The 19621-nt window shown below is 43.4% G+C and overlaps 1 protein-coding gene across 1 annotated transcript; it reads left to right on the forward strand.

Moving 5' to 3' along the window:
• Positions 1–3743: 3743 nt before the first annotated feature.
• On the forward strand, positions 3744–16112 carry LOC121919236 (extracellular tyrosine-protein kinase PKDCC-like). The gene is made up of 7 exons (XM_042445622.1): positions 3744–4258; positions 7559–7684; positions 9811–10082; positions 10658–10737; positions 10845–10949; positions 11944–12120; positions 14548–16112. Exons 1-7 carry the CDS (start codon positions 3791–3793, stop codon positions 14661–14663), a joined length of 1344 nt encoding a protein of 447 aa, XP_042301556.1. The 5' UTR covers positions 3744–3790; the 3' UTR covers positions 14664–16112.
• Positions 16113–19621: the final 3509 nt, after the last annotated feature.

The raw sequence follows: 19621 nt of genomic DNA on the forward strand, positions 1-19621 counted from the left end.
AATTTACAGAGAGTATTAGTTACTAATTTCTGCTTGTGCTTGACCCCGTCATGAAAGGCTCCCTCAGTCTGCATCCACACTAGAGAAATAATCCAGTTTTTTTGTTTGGGGCATTTTTAACAGTCTGTGCCGCTCCTCTCCAGAGGGGCACAGGAGCAGAAAATTGTACTCCCCCCCCCCCCAATGCACCACAGATGCCACCCTGAAGTACCTCATGCTTAAAATGCAGAAGATATGCCCTATGACAACATATAGAATCATAGAGGTGGAAGAGACCATAGGGGCCATCCAATCTAACCTCTTGCCATGCAGGAAATCACAATCAAAGCACCCCAGAGAGATGGTCATCCAGCCTCTGTTTAAAGACTTCTAAAGAAGGAGACTCCACTGCTCTCTGAGGGAGTGTGTTCCACTGTCGAACTGCTCTTATTGTCAGGAAGTTCCTCCTAATGTTCTGGTTGAATCTCTTTTCCTGTAGCTTGCATCCACTGTTCTGTGTTCAAGTCTCTGGAGCAGCAGAAAACAAGCTTGCTCCCTCCTCAATATGACACTCCTTCAAATACTTAAATAGGGCTATCATATCACCTCTTAACCATCTCTTCTCCAGGCTAAACATACTTAGCTCCTTAAGTCTTTCCTCATAAGGCATGGTTTCCAAACCCTTCACCATTTTGGTCACCCTCCTCTGGACATGCTCCAACTTGTCAACATCTTTTTTGAACTGTGGTGCCCAGAACTGGACACAGTATTCCAGGTGGGGCCTGACCAAAGCAGAATAGAGTGGGGCTATTCCTTCCCTTGATCTAGACACTTCGCATTGCCCTTTTTAGCTGCCGCGTCACACTGCTGACTCATGTTTAACTTGTGGTCTACTAGGGGGGCATTCCCACTTGCCTTTAGATCCAATTCCTGAATGGATTCCTGAAACCGCTTCAGCAAACACAGTAGTTCCCACTGTGTTTGTGCTGGTTTCAGGATTTGGTTCAGGAATCAGCATACTTCCCTGACAGTCTGGCCTCTCCGACCATGGCTCCCTCCGTCCTCCCAGCCATAACTCCTCCCTCCCTTCTCTCCTCCTTTCTCCATACCGCCTTCCCTCTGCCAGCCTACCTGGCTGGCTGCTGGTGGCTTTGTGGGCCCGGCGTCGGTGGCTGTCAGGGCTCAGTGCTGCCCCTCTTCTCCAGTCATCTTCCTCTTCCTCCTCCTGACAGCTGCCACTGTTGCTGCTGCCGGGCCCCACAAAGCCACCAGCAGCCAGTCAGGCAGGCTGATGGAGAGAAGGAAGGGAGGGACGGAGGCGGTATGGCCAGGAGAATGGAGGGAGTCAAGTCTGGGGCGGAGATGGGCTGCCAGGGCAGATTCGAATCCGCCCTGAGTTCCCACTGGGTTGAATTGATTTATTCTCAAATAAATCAATTCAGCTCAAAAAGGAGTGGAAAAACCCAGCATCTTTTTGACACAGGTTACTTGGGGGAAAACCATGGCCACCCTTTCCGAATCAGTTCCAAATCGATTCCCAAGGGGGGACCATGGTGGTTTAAATCGGACCGTGATTTGACACAATCCGGTTTAAACCATAGTGGGAAAGGACTCCTAGATCCCTTTCACATGTAGTCTCCTTAAGCCACTTGTTGCCCTTCCTATACCTATGCATTTCATTTTTCAATCTAAGTAATTTACATTTCTCGGTGTTGAAATTGATTTTGTTAGCTTTGGCCCAGCTTTCTAATCTATTCAGGCCATTTTGAATTTTGATCCTGTCCTGTGGCATATTAGCTATTCCTCCTAATTTGGTGTCATCTGAAAATATGATAAGCGTGCCTTCTATTCCTTCATCCAAGTCATTGATAAAGATGTTGAATAGCACTGGGCCCAGGACAGAGCCCTCTGGGATCCCACTGGTCACTTCTCTCCAGGATGAAAAGGAGCCAGTCAACCAATTACAAATCCATGTAAAAGTTACCTTGTCTAGCCCACATTCTACAAGCTTGTTTGCAAGAATATCATGGGGGACTTTGTCAAAGGCCTTACTGAAATTGAGATATGCTGTATCTACAGCATTCCCTTCATCTACAAAACTGGCAATTTTATTAAAAAAAAAAATCAGATTAGTCTGGCATGCCTTGTTTCTCTGAAACCCATGTTGCCTTTTTGTGATTATGGCATTGCTTTCTAAGTGTTCACAGACTCTCTGTTTAATGATCTGCTCTAGAATCTTTCCTGGTTATTGATGTCATACCTATACATGAAGGGATGGTTTATGATCCTTATGGTTGTTGTTTGTAAGTACAATCAGCCCTCCACATTTGCAGCTTTTGACTTTTGCGGCTTTGATTACTTGCAGATTTGATCAATATGTTTTTTCTCTAGATCCTCCAGTGCAATTCTGCTGGAAATTGACCATAGAGCTGTGCGACAATTACTAGAGAAAATACATTTCTGGGCATTTGCAGGTCCTCCAGTGTGACTTCTACGGTCAACTTCCACGGAGTTGCACTAGAAGACCTAGAAACTTCTAGAGGGGTTTCTCAAGTTAAAAGCATAGTTTTTTTTAAATTTATGGTTACCCCACTTCCTCAGGGGTCCTTTGCCCCTAAACTCAGCGAATGTGGAGAGACCACTGTAGCTCCCAGTGTTGATCCTTCTGCACCTGAACATTAAAGCTCCTGCTGGAGGAATGGGGGGGGGGATAGTTTGTTTGCACCCAACTCCCCATGTCACAAACATGACTTTTTAAGCCGATATGTGCCACCCTGATAGTCCAAAGGAAGACTGCATCTCTTTCCCCATGTTTAATGTGGCTCACTAGATTACCACACTACACTCTTATAGCACTGCTATTCCACTTTAGCTGCTCTGGTTGCATTCTGGGATTTTCAGTTTAAGGAGGGGCATTTCAAATTTCAGCCAGAGAGCTCTTAGGCCTCACTAAACTCCAAGCCTCAGAATGCAACAGAATACACAGACACAAAGAGTCACACTCTCTCAGCCTCAGAGGATGGCTAGGGCAAACCTCCCCTGAACAAACATTGACAAGAAAATCTAATGAGAGGTTTGCCTTATGGCTGCCAGGAGTTGGAAATGATTTGAAAGCATACAACATATGACTCACAGACATGCACAGGCAGTCACACTGTCTCAGCCTCAGAGGATGACAAGGGCAAACCTCCTCTGAGCAAATCTTGCCAAGAAAACCCCAAGAAAGGTTCACTTTTGGGTCTCCAGAAATCGGAAACGACTTGAAGTCACATAACACACATGACACACACACACACACAGGAAGTCACACTCTCTCAGCCTCAGAGGATGGCCAGGGCAAACCTCCTCTAAACAATACATCTTGCCCAGAAAACCCCAAAGGATGTTTGCTTTAGGGTCGCCAGAAGTCAGAAATGATTTGAAGGCACACAACACACACATGCACACAGACAGAGTCACACTCTCTCAGCCTCAGAAGATGGTCAGGGTAAACCTCCCCTGAACCACAAGCCTTGCCAAGAAAACTCCACCAGAGGGTGGCCTTAGGGTCGCCAGAAGACTTGAAGGCCCAGAAAACAAGGCCCTGACCCCTCCCTGGCAAGGCAGCCACACTCTCTCAGCCTCAGGGGATGGCCAGGGCCAGCCCCCCCTCCTCTTCCCCTGGAAGCCCAGCCTGGAAGGGACCCTCCTCCTGGGAGCCCGCCTCCAGAGCCTGCTCCGCTTGGGCTCCTGCGCCAGAAGAGGCTGCCAGAGGCTGCGAGGAGGACTAGCCTCCGCTGCTGGGGCTGCTCCTTCTGGGTGCCCCTTCGCCATGCCAGGCTGGTGGGCCCTCTTGGCTGCCCCTGCCCTGCTGGCCCTGGCCTTGGCGGTGCTCTCCCTCCCTTGGCGACCCCCGATGCCCCTCAGCCTGGCACAGGAGCTGGAGCAGAGGCAGAGGGACCTGCGGAGCCTGACACAGGAGGCTTTCCAAACCTTGCACCCATCCGATGCCCATGCGGAGAGGCTGGGCTGCCAGGAGCTGAGCCGGGCCAGGACTCTGGGCTTGGTGGGCTTTGGGATCACCAAGCTGGTGCTCAGGGCTGCCTTGCCCTCCAGAGGAGGAGGAGGAGGAGGAGGAGAGCTGGTGGTGGCCCTCAAAGCCCTCCACTGGGCTGGCTCCGACGTGGCTGCTTGCCTCCGACGTTATGGGCACCGTGGAGGGTGCCACCGGTTGGCTACTTACAAGCTGTTGAAGGAGGAGGTGTTGCTGCAGAGTCTGGACCATCCTGGCATCGTCAAGGCATGTAAGGGTTGCTAAGGGGGCATCCATGCTAGTGGCATCCATCCTGGCATCATCAAGGCATGTAGGGGTTACTAAGGAAGCACCCATCCCAGTGGCACTATTTGGACCATCCTGGCACCGTCAAGGCATGTAAGGGTTGCTAAGGGGGCATCCATGCTAGTGGCATTATTTGCACCATCCTGGCATTATTAAGGCAGGTAGGGGTTGCTAAGGGGTCATCCAGGCCAGTGGCATCCATCCTGGCATCATCAAGGCATGTAGGGGTTACTAAAGGGGCAGCTATCCCAGTGGCACTATTACTTCCCTATACTTGTCCTTGGGCATGAGTCTGACAAACCCAAGCCCAAGGAAGGCAAGGTGGCACCAGCTGCATTTCCAAATCTGTCCCACCTTGCCTTCCTTCCTTGGGCATGGGTTTTTTTGCTGTTGTTGCGTGCCTTCAAGTCATTTCCGATTTATGTTGAGCCCACCTTAGGCAATAGATTGATTATTGATCTATTTCATTTGATTTATTTCATTTTCATGCTGCCTTTCTCCCAGAAAGGGACCCAAGGCAGCTCACAAGACAATGGCATTGGCAATGGCAGACCCTCCTTCTGAAGAAACCTGCCAAGAAAACCCAATGGTGGGGTTGCCTTAGGAAAGGACTTGAAAGCACACAGCCACTACAAAGCCTATCCTAGGGTTTCCTTGGCAGGGCTGGTTCAGAATGGATTTGCCATGGCCATCCTCTGAGGCTGAGAGCATGTGACTGGCTCAAGGTCACCCGTTGGGTTTTGATACACAGGGTCAGGGATGCCAAGTGGAAGAATTGTCAAAGTATTTTTTTAAAAATGGTTTTCTTTGTGAGCTGCCTTGGGTCCCTTCCTGGGAGAAAGGCGGCACATAGAAATGAAATGAAATAAATGCCTCCTCAAGGCACATAGGGCAGAGGAAGGAGCATCCATTCAACTGTCTCTCTGATGCATCCCCAAATCTGTGCCACCTTGCCTTCCTTGGGCATAGGATTCAAAGTCAGAACTGCATTAGGCTAACTGAAAGATCAGGATGCAAAGGGATCTTGCAGCAGCTTTGAAACCAACTGGGACAAAGGTTTCAAAGATATATCTATGTTAATCAATAGGCAAAGGGATCATGTAGTAGTACCCCAGAAACTGAAAGATCAAGATGCAAAAGGGATCTTGTAGCTGCTTTGAGACCAACTGGGAGAAAGGATTCAAAGATATATCCTTGCTTTCCTTGTGTGAGCAGGTCAACATTTTTATGCCATGAGGCTTTTAAAAACCTGACTGAGTTTTTTTTAATGCTGTGTGGTCTACCGCAGGGTCTTCTTGGCAAGATTTGTTTAAAGCGGGGTTGCCATTGCCTTCCTTTGAGGCTGAGAGAGTGTGACTTGCCCATGACCACCCAGCTAAGGTTGACCAGGGACTGGGACCCTGCTCCCTAGAGTCATAGTCCAACTCTCAAACCATTTAAAATGTGTTGGGTTTTGGTAACACACATCCCTTATTAAATCAACCAATGATTAACCAACTGATGAATCAACTTAAATGCTTTCTGGTCCTAGTTGGATTTGCAATAGTTGACAGTGCAAACATGGAGTACAATGAGGAAAGGCTCTTTTTAATACTAGTTCACACAGTGCATAGGTCATATGGAATTTGCTGCTGCAAGAGGTGATGGTAGCAACTAGCTAAATGGCTTTGAAAGGGGACCAGAACTTAAGAAATTTTAATTTTGGATGACAAGTTCCAGAATTTACCAGCCAGGACTGGCATCAGGGACAGTGTGCTTTGGACTATAAGGAACTACAAGGAAGGGTTATGTCCTTGCTTTTCTTGTGAACTTCCCAAAGCATCCAGCTGGTTCGTGTAAGTGATAAGATCTTGGACTAAATTGGGAGGTCTTGGACTGCAGTTTCTATAATCCCTTATCAGTGGCCATGCTGAGTGTGGTTTTTGGGAACTGAATGATGGAAGATCTGGCAGACTACAGTTTCCTTAGCCCCAGATGAAATAATCCTGTAGTGCTCATTTTATGTTCTTAAAACATGCCCTGCGATATCTTCTTGTGTGGCTACAAGTCGACTCTAACACTAGGATTTTTCTTAGCTAGATTTTTTTTCCCAAAAGAGGTTTTCTTTGGCTTTGTAGCGAGCCATTGTGGTGTAGTGGTTTGACTGTTGGACTAGGACTCTGGAGACCAAGGATCAAATCCTGGCTCAGCCATGGAAACCCAGTCTGGGGAAGTAACAGTCTTTGTGGAAAGTCAGCATGGTGTAGTGATTAGAGCATTGGACTAGGACTCTGGAGGTCAGGGTTCAAATCTCCACCATGACCATAGAGGCCACGGAAACCCACTGGGAGACTTTGAGCAAGTCACACACTCTCAGCCTCAGAGGATGGCAAGGGCAAACTCCCTCTGAAGAAACTTGCCAAAAAAAACCATCATAGGTTTACCATAAGTCGGGAACGACTTGAAGACACACAACAACAGCAACTGCATTGTCTTGATCTAAGGTCGAGAGAATGTAGTTTGCTCAAGATCACCCAGTCAGTTTTCATGGCTGACTAGGGATTCGAATCCTGGTCTCCCAGAGTCCTAGTGCAAGACTCGAACCACTACACTACGCTGATGTATCATGCTGTGATACCTGCTTTCCCCATCTTTGCATATTTGTACAAAAGAAAGAGTGAGGGGTGTCAGGCCAAGTCAGCAACTGTGCATGAGGGTTTCTTTGGGCTTAGATAAAGTAGGAAAAAATAATTTAAATCACAAACACCAAGTGCACTTAGATAAGCAACCTCTTTGCATCTGCATTTTGTAAACTAATTGTGAACTCCCTTCTTGGTTTACTTGCTGTTAATGATCTGATAGAAGGGGAGGGAAGAGAGAAAACTACAGAGAGCAAATTGCTGTACATCTTTGGAAGGAAAATTACTTTTGGCTGGGTTAAGGGTAAACAAACATCAATGGGAATGCATTGTTCTCCCCAGGCGGTGTAAGCATTCAACTTCACAATTTTAGACTAATTAACTTTATAGTGTATATCTAGTATCAGCATGCTTAGAATCAACCATGTAGGGATATTTTTACTGGATTTGGATCCCACAGTAGTAGTTGATTCCCCCCCCCCCCTTTTTTTTTTTTTTTTGTAAATCTTTATTCACCATCCTCCCCCCCCCCCAACATGAACATACAATAAACTTCACTTTAACTTTAGAAATCTGATTTTCTGAATTTGCATCTGTATTTAAATGGCAACCTCTGTGCCTCTGTTGTTTTTTCCCATGACAGCTGCTAGGTCAATGCTCTGACAGTAACATCAGTGGTCCTGAAATGAAGGTGGTCACCATGCTGGAGTTGGGAACGCCTTTGGAGATGATTCAACTTCTGCAAACCCCCTGGGAAGAACGATTTAAAGTAAGAAAACAAAACCAAATGAGCTTTATCAGTAGCATTTCGACCCCAGACTGAGCCCCTTCAAAGGTCTCCAGAGGGTGGCATGGGCAAATGGGATTTTGAACTTTTCACTTTTGGTGGTGGTGGTGGGGATTTTTGGATAGGCTCATTTGGATGGCTTTGAAATTGCATTAGAATTTGCAGGTCTGAGACAGGCACTAGCTATAGGAAACTTGGGGGTGGCCAATGGAGCAACATGCAAACAATTATTTATTGATTGTTATTTTGAGGAAAGCAAACTTCTTCTTTGGGTAAGAGCATTCAGTTGTTGTGTGCCTTCAAGACATTTCTGATTTATGGCAACCCTATTATGGGGTTTTCTTGGCAAGTTTCTTCAGGGGGGTTGCCCTTGCTATCCTCTGAGGTTGAGAGAGTGTGACTTCCCCAAGGTCACTTAGTGGGTTTTCCATGGCCAAGTTGGGATTCGAATCCTGGTCTCCAGATCCCTATGGGACCTCACTGGTCACTCCTCTCCAGGATGAAAAATCCCTCTTGTCTTTACACAAGAGAAGGCAGAGCTTGGAAAAATAACCAGCATCCATACTGGCTAGTGTATTCTCAGCATCTTTTGGAATAAGATATTTATTTTCCTAAGATATGCAAAAATATTTTGGAAGAGAAAGGCAGGATATGAATCCAATAAATAAATAAAATATTCCCAGATAAGTTCAATGCCTTCATGCCAATCTACACCTGTCGAAATACAGTCAGAATGTCTGTTTGCTGTTGTGTGCCTTAATGTTGTTTCCGACTTATGATGACCCTAAGGTGAAACTATCATGAGATTTTCTGGGTAAGATTTGTTCAGAAGAGGTTTGCCTTTGTCTTCCGCTGAGGCTGGCTGGTTGAAATTTCTGGATTATTTTGAAAGGCCATTCATGTAAAGTGGAGGTGGGCAACTGTGGAAGAGGAGGGGGCTACTATGGCCTCTCAGGAGACCTTGGAGGGCTACATTGGGCTATGACTCTGGAAGACAGGTTTTGAATCCGAGCTCAGGCATAGAAACCTATTGGGTGACCTTGGGCAAGTCACACACTCTAGCCTGGAAGGGGGGGGGGACCTCTGAACAAATCTTGCCAAAAACAAGAACAACCCAGTAATAGGGTTGGCATAAGTCAGAAATGACTTGAAGGCACACACCAACAATGGGCCTGGAAGCAGCCTTTCTTTTTAACAACAGGAAGTGAGCAAAATAATTTTGCACACTTTTTTTTACCTCAGGGGTAGGTTCTTGGAGGTCACAATAGTGGCCTTAGGTGCTGCATGTGGTGCATGGAGCCCACCCCTGGCATGTCAGTACCATCCATTCAACGCACTGTTTAACATGACAGCTAAGAGATACTGACAGGTTGGCTAAGATCCTGTGGTTTCTGCAAGTTCAGATCTACGGAAGAGATTCAACAGCTGAATTTGCTATATGAATTTAAAAGAGCACTAAAGACCAGTCACTTCCAGCAGGCTTAGCCAGATGATTTTTAAATTGTGAATTTTAAATGTGGATCGTTTTAATATGTGGATAGCTTTTTTGTCCTTTTAAATTGACGTGTATTTTAACTAATGTGTTTTAACTGATGTTGTTTGTTAATTGATGTTGTTCCCCATGGAAAGAGATGGGTAAGAAATGATGATGATGATGATGATGATGATGATGATGATGGTGGTGGAGACTTAGTTTTCTTTTCTTTTTAAGAGCAGAGGGAGACAAATTCTAAGTGAAAATTTTGCCCTCTCCCAGGCTTGCTGGAAGCCAGCCCCCCTCTCAAAATGTAGAGGGTATATGTCTTGTATTTTTTTTTTCCAGAAATGAAGGGAACTAGAATCATAGAATCATAGAGTTGGAAGAGACCACAAGGGCCATCCAGTCCAGCCCCCTGCCATGAAGAAGTTTATTCTGATTTAGAAAAAAAGTGGGAGTAGGAAGCCCCTACCAGGAAGGCCATGCTGGTTGGGTGTTACAAATAAAAGCAACAACAGTTCCAAATTCTGGGTGATGATAATCAAACCAGATTTGTATATGAGCTAACCTTATAATTTCCCCACTTATTCAATTGCTCGCAACTGATCTGTTTTTATTGCATCTCTTTCAGATTTGCTTGGACTTGGTGGAACTTCTCTATTACTTGGCAAATTCTCCTCTAGGATCCATTGGCCTTCTGGATTTCCAGCCCAGGCAATTTGTTATGGTGAATGGGACCCTGAAAGCAACAGACTTGGATGATGTGACCACCACAGAATTGTCATGCCAGGAAGATCAGGACTGCATACTGGAATTCCCCACGAAGCGCTTTGCTCTCCAATGCACTACACAGGGGAAGTGTGAAGGTATAAATGAGAAAAGAAATCTCTTCAATGCATACCGGTAAGTTGAATCTTTATTATTTATTTACTCTTTTCTAGACCCTTAAAAATGAGAAGATTCTCACTAGGTGACCTTAGACAATTCACGCTCTCTCCGCCTCAGAGAATGGCAAAGAAAGAAAGAAAGAAAGAAAGAAAGAAAGAAATATGGATGTGTAAATTTGCATATACCACTAACAGTATCCCAGCCCCGGAGAGTACTGGATTAGGAAAGTTGGGTAAGCCTTCCAGAGACCATTTTATTATTGAGCAGCCTTAAAATGTTGCAAATAAATACAATGGAAAAGCTGTTTTCAAACTGAGATAAGATGAACAGACTGCATAGGATGGCTAAAACTGAATCAGAGTGAGATTTGGCCTTCAGGTTGCAGAGCAGCCCACCTTGTTATATCTTTTCAAAGTCCAGCAAGGCAAACTTCATTGTGGTTTGGTAGCTGATCATGCTTTCAAAACTACAATGTGCAGAAATAATGAGATTTAAGTATCTCCTGTCAAGTCATACTTAAGTCCAGAAGATCTCTGATGTAGTGTATAAGGTGTTTTTTTTTTAAAAAAAATGTAATTTTTTTTTTGTAGGTATTTCTTCACGTACCTCTTACCACACACTGCACCCTTGACTTTGCAACCCATTCTGAAGGACATCTTGAATGCCACAGGTATTTAAAATGAAATATTTTTTTAAAACGTTGATTTAAATAAGTGCTGCCAAAAAAGCTTCTTTCTCCTTAAAATATCTCTACCTTCACCCCCTCTGCAAATGTAGGTGATCTGCGATATGGAGCAAATGAAACCTTGAGAGCATTTCAGAAAGTTTTGCACCTGTACAAATCTGGTCTTTATCTACAGAAAAAAACATCTCATTTAAAAGGTACAGATTAAAAGATTTCACATGATATTTTTAACGCTTTTATGATTTAATCCCAGCAAAGAACACCTGACATTGGCACACGGGGGGCAGGGGGGGGGGCGGCTGGATGTGCCTCTAGAATCCCCCTGAAAACTTTTTTTTTAAAAGGTTATTATTTTTGTCCCCAAACAATGCAAAACAAGCCTCATATATAGAGGTTTTACCAAATGAAAGCCCATAACACTTACCAAGCCCAACCCCAAACATCTGAAAATAGTTCACCAAGGAGAACAGAAGTGAAAAGAAAATGGCCCTCAGCCCCTGGCACAGTTATCTCTTAATTCTGTCTCCCAAGCCACAATAATGGGTGATTGGCATTAAGAAATAAGAAGCCTGGGAAGCTGGTACATGGCACTGAGTTATACTTTGCAGCCTGGCAAACTCTTGGACTTCTTCCTGAATAAGAATGCACCCAGATACTTGAGTTTTGTTTTATATGCTTTGGTTGGAAACATGTTTAGACTGATGAGGCTCACCTCTGGCCCCATCCACTTTGCTTTGGCCTCACCCTGTTCCTGTAGCCCTGCCCACTGCTGGAACGTGGCCTCAAGACCCCTTCCAAATTGGAACTTGGCCCCTGGGCTGAAAAAGTTGCCCCACCCCTGTTTTAGACCAATGTTGCAGATGTTGCTGATGAAGAATCATGGTTAGCAAGCATGTCAGCATCAGGAATATGGGTAATGAGGGTAGTCTCATATCATTTCACTGAATGAGTTAGGGATGAAGCTCCACTCCTGTTCTGGTCTGTTGCAGCAAATAAAGACAAGCTTTTGCAAACTCTAGCCCACATCATCAAATGCAGGGAAATCGGTTTTAGATGAGGCAGAGAAGCAAGTGCAGCAGCATTAATTTCACTTCCTGTTTTCCCTGATTATGATCTACTGAAATGTCTGGATTTCATCTTTGTATACATGATAATAGCTTGCCTTCTTCTTCTGTCTTTCTTGCCTCTAAGAATACATTGCCCTAAAGCAATTCCACAGTGCAGATGCAGAAGACTATAAGTGCTGGCCATCCTACAGCCATTTGAGATGCATGCTTTCTGTTCACAATGCAGAAGAAGCCGCTGCCATTTGCAGTTCCCATCCACAGTGTCAGCATTTTACCATCACTCCGCAGAGGACATGGACAGGTAAGAGCAAGAGACTTGAGGAAAGAAACATAAGGCTAACAAACACTGACATCATCCTCAGCATTTTTGAAAGACTGCTTAGTTTTCAGTACAGGTTGAGTATTCCTTATCTAAAATCCCAGAATCCAGAGTATTGTGAAATCCAAAATTGTCTGCATGGGTGGCTGATGACACCTTTGCTGTTTGATGGTTCAGTCTACACAAACTTTGTTTAATGGACAAAACTATTACAAACATTGTGTACAAAATTACCTTCCAGCTATGTGTATAAGGTGTATATGAAACATAAATGAATTTTGTGTTTAGACTTGGGTCCCATCTCCAAAATATCTCATTATTTATAAACAAACATTCCAAAATCAGGAAAAATCTGAAATTCAAACCACTTCTGGTTCCAAGCATTTCGGATAAGGGATGCTCATACTGTAGTAGTGCACCTGGCAAGGTGACACTTTCGAGATTCACCTAAAATATAGATAAGTTCATGGTTGTGCCCACTTCTCAGTTTTCATTGCTGTCAAAATTCAGCTGTTCTAGTTTCCTTGTCAAGTAAACTCCACTACAAGTCATGTGATTTGTCTGATTGATTGACTAATTGAATTCTATCTTATTTTCCTCTCAAAATTTGGATTCAATAGTTGGATTTTTCTTTTTCTTACTGTTTGGACACACATTATTCACTCTTAACATTTTAAATGAATTATTTTGATTGATTCCACCCCCCCCCCCCCCCTCAAACCGCTATACTGGGTTACTTCTGTTCTCCAGTTATCTCCAGGTGAATGTACAACAGAGCTTGTTTACCTTTAATCTGTATCCTCCATTAATAGAAATAGCATATAAAATGATTCTGGTCTGTTTCCATTTGCTATCATTTGGAGACAGATCCATTTTGCATCATTACATAGTTTCTGGGTCCATCCATCAAAGACAGAACAAAGAAATGCAACTGATAAAATTCTTCTTGAGTATTTGAGATGAAAGGTTTAGAAGTTGAGCTTATAATTATAACAGCATTTATTATATTCTTTTATCAATCTCTCAAATCTCCAAACAACAGGTTTCTCAAACACCTTTTATTTAGCCCTGATTACAGACTTTCACTGAAAGTAGCTAGTGTGTATCTTTAAGAAAAAATACATACCATCAATTGCATCATTTTTGCTGACACTTTGATAACCTTTTCAGCTAATATTCTTAATACAGGCTACATATTAAAGCTAGCAGGCCACTGGTGTTTAGGATGGAATAAGATCAGCTCCTTTCTGTAAGACAGGGACATACCAAGCCAGACCATTGGTGCATGTAGCCCAGTAACATCAATTCTGACTGGCAGTGACTCTCTGTGGCATCCAGATTCTTTCTTGGAGATCCCTAGTATATCCTAGCAGTCTTCCATCCCAGAATTCACCAGGCCTAACAGTTTACTTTCCAAAATCAAATGGACTTAGGATGGTCTGGTGCTACTGTGCAACCATCCTTATCCAAGTCTAGAATTATGTTCCAGACATCTAACATCTGCTAATAAGAGTCAATACTGATGTATAGCACCAGTTGTTTCAACTGCTATGCAGTTGCTTTTCTGTGTCCACAGATTTTTTTATCCACAAAATCAATCATCCGTGGCTTGAAAATATTTTAAAAAATAATATAAATTCCCAAAGCAAACCTTGTTTTTGCCATTTTATATATGGGACATCATTTTAGTATATTTAATAGGACTTGAACATCAACGGATTTTGTTATCCACGGGAGTCCTGGAACCAAACCCCAGTAGGTACTGATGGCCCATTCTATTTCTATCTGAATCATCCTTGTTATATTGGTTTGTCTTTCAGTCTTTTCCAAATAGCTTATAGCTCAATGGTAGATCACTTTGCTCACAGAGGGCCCCTGACCCATTTGCTTGGTGTCTTCAGTAAAAGCAAGGCTAGAGAAGTTTGTAGCTTCCAGACATTTTGGATCACATTGTCTGTTAATCTTTGCCATTGGCCATATAGGATAAGGATTCTGGGTGTTGTCTGAAACATCTGAAGAACCAAAAGTTCTCCATCCCTAAGTTAAAAGCATCTCAGGAGAATGAAAAAGGCCTCCACTGGCCACACCTGCATAACATAGCTAAGTGGAACAGTCTCCTGAGTTGTTCATATACCATATACAGTACAGTGAATATGGCTAGAACTTGGAGAAGTTACTTTTGGACTACGGCTGCCAATTCTGGTATTCTGTTGCTGTTGTCCAAAAAGTGCTGGGGTGCTGGGGGACTCGATCATAGAAGAACATAGCTGGGCCTTTTTTCACTTTCTGCAACATTTCCAATGTCTAATTTAATTTCTGCCTGTATTAAAAACATTTTCTTAGCTAGTCTTACTGATCCTGTTTGTTCTCTCTTCCTTTCCCACCCATCCAAAATATTTTCTCTTCCAGGACGCCCACTTGCTTTGTTTCATAGCAACTTGTCTGACTTAATTCCAGGTGGTCACATGGTGGTTTATGTTAAACAATCTGCAGCCTCAAGAAAAAGCATCTCCTGGGGAGCATGAAAGAACACGGAGCCATTTGATGAGGGAAACAACTCAAGGAATAGTCCACTAGGACTAGTTTCACCCCCCCACATTCAGAGGGATGTGTGTGTATGTGGCATTCAAGTTGTCTGTTGACTTATAGTGATCTTGGGAATTTCATAGGGTTTTCTTAGGCAAGGATTACTCAGAGGTGACTTGGCCAGTTCCTTCTTCTGAAATATAGCTTAAAGCACCTGGCATTCATTGGTGGTCTAGTACACTTTATTTCTGCCATGAGATGTTTCTTTCTGTGAGCTTTGACTGAATCAAAAGGAGCCATTTCAATGAGAAGAGCAAACCCTGTGTGTAAGATGCCACCCATCCTGGAAATACCTTCTCAAGCTGTTACCTATTTTTACTGTCAGTTATTAGAAATGTGATGATTCGGTTTCAGCTGGCAAAAGATTGATGACAGCTGTATGGATTGCTTCTTTCTGCATCACAAAAGCAGCTTACCAAGCCAAGGAATGGAGATTTTAGTGTGTTTGTGATCTGGTTATACCCACTCTAGATTGGTTCCTCAGTCCAAAGAGATGTACAGTTGCCCCTCCATTTTCATGGGGGATCTGTTCCGGACACCTCCCCCCTGCAAAAATGGCATTGGCTTGAAATTCGCCTATATTCATACCCCATTTTATCCCCTTCCATTTGACGCCCACAAATGGATGAAGGACATGGACTTCAAGTTCGCAAAAATTTTACCTCCTTCTGGGTTCTGTGTGCAAGGGCACTTAGAACTGAATATTGGAAAACCAATCACAATTTAAGTCCCAATACACACACCACAGATTTAACAACAATTCGAAAATTATATAATAAAGTGCAATAACATCCAAAATCCACAAAACAATGATGCCTTTATTGGGACAACCTAAAAGCACAAAATACTTGATGCAAGCATTTGAAGCTCCACTGGCTTCTTCATTAGGCAAAGGTGTTAAAAATTAATGTACTTTGGTATATAACCAACATGGCTACCACTGAATATGTTAACTGTATAATAAATTTGACACATAGCAATAGCAGCTTCATTTATATGCTGCTTCATACCACCTAAGCAGTCTCTAAGTGGTTTACAACTGTAAGCTTATTAAAAATCCTGTTATCTTATTTAAAGAAAAAAGAGCCTAATCCTTAGCCCCAGCAACTTCAGCTCTTCTCTTCTCTAGCTCTTCCTCTCTTTCTGAACTTACCAAATAAGAACAGGTCCTAGACCAAACAAATAATGTATACGGGTTTCACATGTATGCATGGATGTAGGCTTGCATGGATATATCTTTAACGGGATGTTTCAGTTCATCTACCACAGCTCCTGTGTCCATTAAGATATAGGGTGCATCTACACCGTAGAAATAATGTAGTTTGATACCACTTTAAGTGATGTAGCTCCATCCTTTGGAATTTAGGGATTTGAAATTTTACAAAGTCTTTAGTCTTCTCTGCCAAAGAGTGCTGGTGCGCCACAAAAACATAAATCCCAGGATTCTGTGAAATAGAGCCCTTGCAGTTGAAGTGGTGTCGAACTGCATTATTTCTACAGTGCAGATGCACCTATACTTTGCTCCCAATAGTAGATACTGAGGCCAAGGGAAGCTGGTCATTCAGATGTCAGTAGGGTAGTGTATCTATTTAAAATAACTTTCCAATGTGCTGAAATTATTTGGAGGCTAGTTCTTTTAAACTTCAGACTAACCCCCCCCCCCCCAGGAGATCAACTAGCCCACTAATGTCAGAGCCACCAGGCTTAAATAACAGATAAATCCATCCTTGCAGTCTTTCACAGGCTTGTTCCTCACTCAGTTCTTTTAGGAGGCAGCTATGAAGAGAAACTTTAGTTTCTTATTTCCTTTTGGGGTTGGGAAGGAAAGATTATTGAAGTCATAGGTGCATTACAGACCACCCGTTTGGGGCGGCCTGTAAGCGGCCCTTTCCCCACTGTATCGGGGCCTCAGCTGCCACAACGGCAGCCTCCGAGGCCCCGATCCGCCTCTGGAAAGGGGTGTCCTTGGGGTTTCATGCCGATGGCAGCGGGGAGGAGGCCCCTTTCTCCCTTGCGTCCCTGGTGCAGCCGTCTAAAGGCTGCACCAGGGACGCAGACCTCAGAAGGAGCTCCGTTTCGGAGCTCCTTCTCGCCTCGCAGAAAGGGCACTCTAGGCGCCCTCACGTGGCGCGATGTCACGTCCGCACTGCCTCGTTTGGAGGCGGCGCAGTGGTGACGTCATAATGGTGGCCCCCGTGTAGAATGTGACGCCCCTTTCTAACCCTAGTATGGACCCAGTCCGTACTATTAGGCCCGTCTGTAACGGGCCAAAATGTGTTTTGTAGTATCTGAGTGTACAGGTTGGATACAGGCACACAGCTTGAATATTGCCAACAGCACTATTCCTTTGCCCCACAGTCAGTCTTCAGAGACATTCCCACTCAAAGATTCTTCCTAGAAACTGAAAATTTCTCTCCTGCAATACTTACCTGCAGTCTTGCATCTTTCAGAAAGACACACAGATCCAGACTACAATAGTCTAGGTATTTCAGCCATTTCCCAATCATTGATGTCAATTTATCTGTAATTTCCATTTTAAAAGATGTGCTCAGCATTCTCTGCCACACTTTAAATTCCCAGCAATCCTTCTGGAGCCATTAACCACCGGCAGAATAGTTTCAAAGGTGCCACAAGATCACTTCGCATACTATATAGGACCTTTGACTGTTGTAGTATAGCCAATAAAGAGGAGATAAGGTGATGTTGGGGGAAGAGGTTTGTTTAGTGATGTGAAATGTGTGCTGCCTCACCTGATGGTTTTGGTTTGACATGCTTTTTTCTGAAATTTTGATATCAACCTTTGAGGTTTTTCAGTGTTTCTTTCAGTGAAAGGAATCCTACTGAGCAAAATGTTCAAAATATTTATGTATAAAAGACTTATTCTATAAAGGGTGAACTTTCTACTCTGAAAATGAATTGCTGTTAATTTTTTAAAAGACAGTTGTTAAACACTTGTTGTGTGCCCTCAAGTCATTTCTGACTTATGACGGCCCTGAAGCAATATGATATTCCCCACCATCAAACTCAATTATGGGCATTTTGCATTGGACAAAAATGCCCCCAAAACCTCCGCAGAGAACTTATGCATGCCTAAAACACCAACAGGAATCTGACTTGTGAAGTCGAAGGCTTTCATGGCCAGCATCCATAGTTTTTTGTGGGTTTTTCGGGCTACGTGCCCATGTTCTAGAAGAGTTTATTCCTGACGTTTCACCGGCATCTGTGGCCAGCATCTTCAGAGAATGCTGACATGGAAGAGAGTGGGTATATATATATATACTGTGTGATCCGGATGAGAAGGAGTGACAATACACAGATTAACATGGGAATCACTCCTCCTCACCCAGGATCACACAGTATATATATACCCACTCTCTTCCAGGCCAGCATTCTCAGACCACTATGCCAAGCTGGCTTTCTTTGTTACACATGCACACACACATATATTTGCCTAAGAAAATCTTAACACTGTTGACCAATCTTATCATTTTCTACTCTTGTGGTGTGATGAATTGTTCATGAACATTCTGCTTTCTTTCAGGGCTGTTTCATTTGTAATTTTCTCAGTTCAGGAATTTGTCCATTCCAAATATAAAAGCACTGCAGAAAGGGTGGCAACTTCTAATTTACTACAATGATTGTTTTAATTATTGTAGTAATTTAATTCTATTTTAATGTACTATTTTTGTATGCTTTTAATCATATTGGTTTTTAATGTGGTAAGCCGCCCTGAGTCCCAGTCTTGGGAGAAAGGCGGGATATAAATACATATAACAAAAAACACAAATTTCTGCTCATCTTATAGCAGCATCCTGTCTTTCAAATTTTCTTGCAATTTTTTTTTAAAGTATCCCTCATCTACTTTCCAAGTTATTATTGAAGTAGCAGGGTTTTTTACAAGTTTATACTGTTGTAATGTAGTGTTTGGCCCACAGACAAACCAGTGAGTTAATGGCTGAAGTGAAATTAAAACCAACAACGTAAAGATGTTTCAGCCAGATCTTTGCCTCTGTAATATGCATTACACCACTGGTCTTGGAATAGATCCATTAGGATGAATATACAGTAGTGGCCCAGCACTATTTTGGCCAGGTTGGTTCTGGGAATGTAGTATTTTAAAGTTCTGTACTAGAGGGGGGCAGATTGTGAGGGGTGTGGGAAAAACATCTCTGGGTGTGCCTTGTTGACTTCTGTGTGCTTCCTAAACCAGACAGTGGTCTTATCAAAGTAAAATTCAGATGCTAATCTGATTAGTACAAACAGAAGGTTGGAGCAACACCATTTTGTCCTTCACCTCAAGCTGGGCCAGCCTTGAGTAAGAGAAAAATTGTCTTGCAGTCATCTCTGGAAGGTCTTAAAATGGAATCCTGCAGAGGCTCTCTGTAGGCAGGGATGAAGTTTTCAACAATACCTTGTTTGGAGAGAATAATCTGTGCTGATGACTGAGGCTGATAAGACCTTATTAACACACAGCCAGGCTTTTAGCCTTTGCCATTGTTATGCTGATATGTTCAAACTGAGCTGTTCAAATGCACTGAAAAATAATTGATCTAAGAAGGAGAAGCCATTAATGAATGCATCCTGTTTAGCACAAGAAAGTTTCCCTAATTACAAACCATTACTTCAAATGGTGACCTTCTTATACTCATCTTTGTGACAGAAACTGATCTTTAATAAAGAGTTTTGTTGTTGTGTGCCTTCAAGTCATTTCTGATTTATGGTGATCCTAAGGCCAGACTATTACAGGGTTTTCTTGCAAGATTTGTTCAGAAGAGGTTTGCCATTGCCTTCTCCTGGGGCTGAGAGTAGGTGGCTTGCCCATGGCAACCCAGTGGGTTTCATGGCAGAGCTGGGACTCAAACCCTGACCTCCAGAGTCATAGTCCAACACTCAAACA

Source organism: Sceloporus undulatus, chromosome 1, assembly GCF_019175285.1.
Source record: "Sceloporus undulatus isolate JIND9_A2432 ecotype Alabama chromosome 1, SceUnd_v1.1, whole genome shotgun sequence".
Taxonomy (NCBI): domain Eukaryota; kingdom Metazoa; phylum Chordata; class Lepidosauria; order Squamata; family Phrynosomatidae; genus Sceloporus; species Sceloporus undulatus.